The 8,371-nt window shown below is 43.5% G+C and overlaps 1 protein-coding gene across 3 annotated transcripts in view; it reads right to left on the reverse strand.

The window, feature by feature from the left end:
• Window positions 1-8,357, reverse strand: part of LOC118331604 (pecanex-like protein 3) — a 24,975-nt gene extending 16,618 nt beyond the window's left edge. For all 3 annotated transcript variants that reach the window (XM_035666648.1, XM_035666646.1, XM_035666645.1), the window contains exons 1-7: window positions 8,007-8,357; window positions 6,527-7,012; window positions 5,268-5,476; window positions 5,058-5,163; window positions 4,422-4,461; window positions 3,906-4,001; window positions 1,892-3,637 (exon numbers count right to left, since the gene is read on the reverse strand). In XM_035666648.1, coding sequence (XP_035522541.1) covers window positions 1,892-3,637; window positions 3,906-4,001; window positions 4,422-4,461; window positions 5,058-5,163; window positions 5,268-5,476; window positions 6,527-6,679 — 2,350 coding nt within the window. In that variant the 5' untranslated portion in view covers window positions 6,680-7,012; window positions 8,007-8,357. The remainder of the gene's footprint in view (window positions 1-1,891; window positions 3,638-3,905; window positions 4,002-4,421; window positions 4,462-5,057; window positions 5,164-5,267; window positions 5,477-6,526; window positions 7,013-8,006) is intronic.
• Between the last annotated feature and the right edge of the window lie 14 nt (window positions 8,358-8,371).

Consider the following 8,371-nt stretch of genomic DNA (forward strand, 5'->3'; position numbering starts at 1 on the left):
GGGGGGGGGGGGGGATTAGTGTAGATGTTCAGTCCTACTCTGTGGTGTTTTTTAGTTCTGGTTCTTGGATCTTGGTCCAATAAACAGTTTATGGCTATGAGTCTGTTAACTTTACACTGTGTGCTATATTTGTGTGTTACCATGGCAACCTATAACCAGAGGCTTTGTTGTTCTAAGGTTGTCCTTTTATTTTGGTTTCATTATTTGTTTCAATGACCTTTTTTACTTGCTTTTATCTGTAATATTTTCTCAACTGTCAGAAAACAACTTCAAATAAACCTTTGAAAATCAAGATATTTTAGTTTGGTATTAGTATTACTAGCATTACAACAACAAAAGGAGGCATAAAGTCAATTCGTACAACAAACAAATGTTCCACAACCACGTTTGGTGGTTAGGCATTGGATATCAAAGCTTTGAACTAGATTATGAAAAGCAAAGAATACTGTTCATATGATTAAATTAAAATTAATATTAAATGTAATGTGTATTCTGTCTGGCAAAAAAGCCTGTAGGTTTTTAAGACCGGGTTATTGCTTATTAAAGCAATGGCACTTGTAGCAGCTCTTGAACCACATACTGACCTAATACTGCCTTTATACTGTCAGACACCAGAGGTCAAGGAAACAACTTCCTTCATGACACTTCCCCTTAGATCACTACTTTGTAGGCTGCAAACACTGTACAAGCCCTTACGTGGCCTGGTTGTGTTACTCCTGCCTCCAGATCAGTAGTAAGGCCATGGCAATAGAGAAAAGATTTTTTTAAAATTCACATTAATTCTAGTATCTGTCGCACAGCAAACCTTCCTACCCAGCCCCGGCATTTAGCAAGGGAACACCCAAAAGTCGGCCAAAGACAGCATAGCTCTCGAGGTTGTCACTGTTTCAACTTTTTTTGTTTATGCAGTGAAGTGTTTTTGTGGCTTCTAGCCTACAACTACACAGCTGGGTGTAATAAAAAAGATGTTTGGTTTTTCTGGCATTTTGCATCAAATTGACTGGTAATGACAACAATCTCCAGGCAACTGGTTTCTACTACTCCAGACCAAAAGACTCCAAAAGCATGCATGCAAGTAGCTGGAGAGCTCCTTTCCCTAATCTTAAAATCTGCTTCCCATTTATTTCATGGTTTGTAGACTACAAGGATGAGTCACAAATATGGAAGTTAGCAATGATTTTAAGGTCCATCAACACTGTCAGTCAATGAAATGTTTACTTTCACATCAGTGACTCAAATTAGCCTTTAAAAGGATAGTGATGCTAAACACTCAAATAACTAAAGTTGTTTACCTTTAGTAAATATGATTTTTCTTTATTTGCCAGCACTTGACTTGTGTTACATTTCAACTAAAACTAAATTAAATTCAATTAAAACTTTTCAGTTTTAAAGTTGAACTTAATGTTCTTCCTTTTATGTGATTTTGTCAATTTCAACAAGATATATAATCACCATTTAATCACAATAATGATGATATTCTACACGGTATGTCAGAAACTTAGACACGGTGCAATTCACAAAGTTCTCAACTAAAACCTAAAGTGGCTATAGTCAACTCTTTTTGGCTAATCATAATATGGCAAAAGTACTTTCTTTGGTATTAACCTTTGCTGCATGTCATCCCCTTTCTTGTCTCTCTTCAGCTTGTCACTACCGAATAAAGGCACCTTGCCCAATACCATACTGTATTATGGTCAATAAATTATTTACAGTCTTTTGGGACTCCCGAAAATACTCACTTGTCTAAATTTGCTCTGCTGGAGACTCCAAAACATCTTATACTGAAAACGCTGCTCTATCCAAGGATTCTGCCTTCACTTGCACCAAAAACTGGTCATTTAACAAAAATACACACATTCTGCAAACCGATTATAAGGTTACACCAACTCACCTCCTCCCACAGCTCCCTCTTCAACCAGCTCTTCTGCCCTCCAGCCCATCTGGTTGCCAGTCCAAGAGCCTCCGAGAGAATCCAGCCGATGATGATGAGCTCCAGGGAAGCCGTCAGTATGGATAGTGCGGGCTTCCAGATCAGACTTAGAGATGGTGAGAGTGCGAGGGGCTGGGGTGGAGGTGGAGGGCATTGTAAGCAGAGTAGAAGGCAGGGCCGCTGTGTTGTTCTGGCCTCCGCCTGCACCATCCATACTGAGCACTCTTGCATGAGTCTTAGCACTTGCGGTGCTAGAAGAGCGCTGAGCAGCACGAGAATGCGAGGGGCCAGCAGTTTCAGGTAAATCCCCTTCCCTTGGAGTGGGCAGTTGAGCAGCAGGGGGGAGTGGGGATGTAATGCCAGTGTTAGCGAGGTCCGGGGAGTAGCAGGAGGTAGAGGAACTCGAGTCGTCATCATCGTCATCGTCGTCTGAGCTGTAGCGCCGCTGAGAGCCCAGACTAGAACCAGCACTCATGTCACTGCCGTCGTCCTCGTCGCTGGAATCCTCAAACAAACTTTCACTGTAAGCCTTGGCGCCCAGTCGGTTGCGCACTGGGATGTAATCTCTGTGTTGTCTATGATTGTGGTGACGCCTGTAAGAGCCACAGTCAAAACTACTGCTTCCTGCTCCGGCTCGCCTTCGTGGAGCTTTCCTTCGGCCTGGCCTGTGACCCACACTACTTCCGCTGGCCCGCAGCAGCTTTAAGTCTTTGGGGCGCACAACCTGCTGGGCTTGCAGAGCAGGCTGGTCAGGCAGTAAAAAGGGGGTAGAGGATATGGGCAAAGCAGGCTCAGAACACACTAAACCCAGGGCCAGCCCTGAGGGCACCGAATTTGCCTGCCGAGGTGGTGGTAGAGGAGGAATTGGGACATTTCTGTCTAAATCACAAACCTCTGAGTGCCCACTACTTGAAGGGGAAGAGTTCTGGAGAGGAGGGGGCTGTGCAATATCACAGAGTACAGGGGGCAAATCCTCTCCTTCAACAAGTGTCCTGTCTAGCCCCTGGCTGAGGGAGAATTCTTTGGAAGGGGAACGGAGTAGCACACTATCTGACAGGTTGTCAGTATCACTGCCGCCCTGCCCTGCTGGATCGTCTGCGTGCCCGGGGAGGTGGGAGCCTATCGCTGGTGCTGAGGCAGAAGCCTGTCCATCTGCAGGCCGTGGCTGGCTGAACGAAGGACTTTCCAACTGCGTGGAATCAGTTTTTTCACTGCGGTAACTGCTAACAGTGCTTAGCGTCTCGCGGTCTGTGGTGCCTCCACCTGCACTAAAACAACTGTCTGTGGATCCGGCAGCTAGTGCTACCCCGCTGCGGCTGCCTGGGTGCTCAGTCCCAGGTGCAAACGCCACAGGGTCGAGGCCCAAACCCAGGAGATTTTCACTCAGCTCCTCACTTAAGCTGCTCTTTATAAGAGGGCTAAGGGGAGTATCCCCCAGGCTCCCAGATTCAGCAGAGGGGCCAAGGGGAGAATAAGCCCCCAACCCATTGTCCCCAGGACTCTGTTGAGACAGTTTTTCTGGTAACTCCTCCACTTCCTGCAACTGTTCTTTCTCGCCTCCATCTTCTTGACTGGAAGGTGAAGGGGGGATAGACAAGCAGTCTCCAGGTTCTCCAAATCCAGCGGACACTCCAGATATTCCCATAAGACCAGGGAAATCCCCCCCCAGAGCAGCAGCAATGCAAGACTGGACCACACTGGGAGCCCCTGTAGAGTAAGGCAGACCGAAATAAGATTGAGATGCACTTTGGAATGAATTCAGCTTTTTAAAATTCCTTTAGTATAAATGTGGATGCGTGCACTACACTTGATCCTGATGGACAGCATTAAGAGCTATGCCTACATGGACTGTGCACAGTGTTGGTATGTTTATAGCCTGGGCTCCTGAGCATGACTTGTTTCCATACAGGCAGCATGAGACTGCGTTTAGTATGTATGATGCTCGTTTCTAGTCACTGAATAGTAGTAGACTTACTAATGGTGTCCTGGGAACTCTGGCGTAGGATCTCACGGTGAGCTGACGTAACAATCACGTTATTGCTTCCTTGTTCCCGCATTAGCTCTTTGATATCTGAAGTAAAAAGAAAAAAAAAGCAACAGTACATATTAAACACAGGCTAAACTCAGTGATCTGGTGCATACACTTAATTGTACAAGGACCAAGTACAGACGTAGAAAAACAACAGTAACTAGCTAGTTACTGGTCCTGTTAGTTGAGCATACCCAGAGAGTGAGTTTTTGGCGAGTTAATTTGTAAGTCAGCCAGTATTTGTTTTTGTGAAGTTGCTTATTGCATGTTTTGAACAACGAGACTTGTGTGATGTTACACGGTGTTGAAATAAGTGAACTACATGTTCAGGCCCCTTGCTGCTGTTAAAATCTATGCATTTAAATAATTCAATTAATATCATAAACGTGCGACGACTAGTCTAAATCTTTAGTCGGGGCAGCACTACTATGCAGTATGAAAACACACAATTCAGATACTTACCCTTAGTGCCCCCTGTATCCTCCAGCTGGGGCAAGAACTCCTAAAGAATAAGGACAATTTAAAAAACAATATGCGCATATATATACGCAGTTAGTGCATTAAAATGGTTAATCCATATGAATATTAACCTCTTCCACTTCCCCTCATAACAACAGACCCAGATCAACAGTACATGTCGCTTAGAAGTGCTATACATAATCTGAAAGCTGGGAACCTGAGAGTTCATTTGAGAGTATCAGGACATAGAACATTATGATTAAAGTATATGATGGCCATTCCCACGTTCAGTTGTGTCTCTAAAAGTGTTACAGAGATTTGGTGCAAAATTGAACAATTTTGGACCACTAAAAAAATGTATTAAAAATGTAAGAAATTCCTCCAAAATACCATATTCAGACACCAACACCTTGAGGAACAGCATAAAAAAAACCATGCTGAGATTTGGTACCAAAAACTTTTGACATTTTGAGATTTCTGTAAGAACTGCATTTTTCATAGGTCTCTGGTTTGTGGTTGTGGCAGGGGAAGTGACTGTTTGAGCCATACTTTACGTAGGAGAACAAAAGTTTAACATTTTATGACGAATAGAATAGGCAGCATAGTAAGCATGCTACTATAAAATATGTTAGTCCTCACCGACACCTGGTTCAGTCCAAACAGAGAGTGCTGGGAGCTACAGCGCACCGGGGGTGTCGAGTTGACCTTCCGAAACACAGTCATCTCTACGCCAACATGACTACCCCTGTGAAGAAGTTACACATACAGAAAATTAAAAAGGATTTAGCATTTCACAGTATTGTGATTTCATATCTTTTCTCCAAAATGAGCCACAACACATCTTCTTACCTGCGATGATTCCCATCATGGCCACCTGAACCTTCATCTCCGTCTTCTGTCTTCGGGGCTTCAGTTGTGAGTGAGGCCTGCTTCTTCTCTACAATCTCCCCGAGATCGAACATAGTATGTAGCCGATAGTTCACCACCTTGATGGCTGTGAAAAAGACTGCCACCACAGCAGAGTACACGCCTGCTACCACCAAGCTAGGAGGAAGAGCCTTAGAGGGAGTGAAGAGACAATGACAGTAACTGAGAATAAACAGGAAAATGAGACAGTCTACCTAAAGGAATGAGTAGCAGAAATTAATTTATAATAGCCGGCAAATTGTAAATCCCAATAAAGAAATATAACGATGTGTACTTATCATAATGATGGCAAATTCCCACCGCATATTTTTAAACGAGAAAGCTTCTAGTACAGATGTCTATGTACTATAAAAAATGATGCGTTCACTGCACTTAGACACACAACATTAGACTGTGTACTTTAAACATAAATTTTTTTTAATTTATTAATTTATTAATTAATTTTTTAGATTTGGTCAATCCTACTGGCCACCATAGCAACTATGCAAAACAGTGCAGTAAACCGGGCAACCACAGTGTTCAGGCAGATTTCAAACACATCCCCAGCTTTTCCATATTATTTAAAATACTTACTTGGAACTGAACTAGAAGGCAAATGTTATTACCCACGCTGTCAGCTGTGAATGTACATAAGATCTTAGACTTCCTGGTCCCAATATGACCTACCTCACTTACTGCTGTTTTGCATCCTGTTGCACACATGATTAGAACGGATGAATACAACTTACACTTCGATGCGTTCCCTTTCATTTTCACTTCTAGTGGCTGGGGATTTCTTTTTGTAACTGTCTGGTTGTCTGACAGCTTGTGTTACTTGGCCCAATATTGGATTCCTATGGGCTGCTGCTGGCTCATATAAATTATTATTATTATTATTATTATTATATTAATAAAAATAATAATGAAGACTGTTTAAAAAGGTTTCCCTTTAAAAACCACCTTATTCTGCTAACGCTGCAGTATTTGAACAGCCCCTTTTTTGAATGTTTGTGTACAATGTCATATAGTTTGAATTGTTAGAGACCTAAATATGAGGTAAGTTATGGTTTTGCCTTTGTCTGGTAAATAGAAGCAATTCTGCTGGATAACGTTTGTAAAATTGCTCATAAGGATGTATGCCTGAATTGCGCCGTTCCTTTGTTTATTTGGATAAACTCAACCTCCTGTGAAAATGTGCTTACCATGTACAGCAGGAAGGGGAAGGCCAGGAGAAATATCCATAGGTAGAGGTGGAAGCAGTTGGAGAACGTGCTCTGATGGGGGTCCACATACCAGCCTCCTGTGAGTGAAGCCCACACACCCTGCCGCAATATCTGAAGAGCTTGGGAACCCATCTCCACGTTCAGGTTCAACCAAAAGCTGAAATTCTTCCTTCAAGGCTGTAGCTCAAAAAAAGGAGTTTTTTCGAGCCACAGTATCCTGTGTCTATGATGGCACTTCCATTGGAGACGGCAGGTTAACCAAGACTGTTTCATCAAGGACAAAAGTTCTGTGTCTTGGATATGTTTACTTCAGTTGAGGTCAAGAGTGCTTGCATATTCCCGTGCCAGCATGTGCTCTCTCCCTGCACCGACGTTGCCACGCTCTAGCCTAATCCTTGTTGGGTTATCAGGAGAGTGACTTTTTGGCACATTGGTAACCCACTGAATGTATGCAAAAACATTCATCTGCAAGAAAGATCAAAACTGGTTTGTTTCCTTAAACGAAGCATCACTTTAAACATTACATTCAGTGGGAAAAGATCAACGCTAGGCAATTATCCATTCAGGAAATCATACGGAAAAATCACAAAAGGAGTATAAATGTTGTAGTAGAAATCTGTCAGATGTCCACATGCACATATCAGCTGTGGAGATAAGAACCTTACAAGTATCTTTCTAGTTTGTTTCACTTTACTTCCTTATATTCCACATGATTATGACACTTTGTAGTTTCCTCTTCAGTTTCCTTCTTAACTCATGTTAGATCACAATAATAACAATTTCCCCAGCTACTACGGTACAGTTGTAGAATATTTTCAACTAATCCCTAACAGCAAAAGTGAGAATGATTAAAGCTGACACTGGCACACACTACAAGGATTAAAACGACTCTGTTTGTCAGCAGATGTCTCCTAAACAAACCAAAGCAACGGGGAAGCCACATAACATAGTTAATATATTTTTCAGCTTCCAGACGAGGATGACAGAGCTTAAAAACTCCACATTTTCACGTCCAGGCCAGCGTTGTGCCAGCTAGATTAAGTTTTCTGACTGACATTAGCAAGCTAACACACCGTTTAGCCTAACTAACGAAGCTCTATATGGATTTGAGATCGGTAAAAGTCGACCTGTCGGTTCAATGTGAAACCCTAATCGACAGCAGCAGCTCACTAACGTTACTGCAAACAGCCTGACAACGATCAACATCACTACACTGCGAGTTACCGGCTGCTGCTAGGCCGCATATCTCAGCACTTCAACCCGGTAATGTAACGTTACCGGGTAGTGTAACGTTAACTGGGTGCTGTAACGTTAACTGGGTAATGTAACGACAGCCTACAAGTTAGCTTCACCCGCTGCTCGTCATTAGCTAGCGTTAGCTTAGGCTAGCTCGACAGATTTCACAGTCGTGCTCACAGTGAAATGTTTTCCCCCACATTTGGATCCCAGCAGAGCTTACAGTTAGCATGAGCTGTCCAGCTTGCCTCATATCCTCCTCCTTCCGCACCCAGTCCTTGTGCAATCTCACAGCTTTCCTTCTCGGGATGCTAGCGAGCAGAGCCAGCCGCCGATATCCAAACTGTAGCTTCACTTTCTGCTGGCGGTGGCTAACTTATCATTGTTCTCTGAGAGCCCCTCATCCTCTGTGGCGTTAAAGGTTGACGGACGTGCAGCGGGCGTGGAGGTCCTCTCTCATGGTGGACGACAGCTGTTCCCTCACGTAGTCGCTGCAGCCTGTCTTCAAATGTTTCAACAAGCTAGCCGACTGGCTGGGCAGCTAGCAGCTAGCTAACAACTAGTTGACACACACGCACGCACGCACGC

This window comes from Morone saxatilis, unplaced genomic scaffold (genome assembly GCF_004916995.1).
Source record: "Morone saxatilis isolate NCDOM2014 unplaced genomic scaffold, NCSU_SB_2.0 Contig20, whole genome shotgun sequence".
NCBI lineage: Eukaryota > Metazoa > Chordata > Actinopteri > Moronidae > Morone > Morone saxatilis.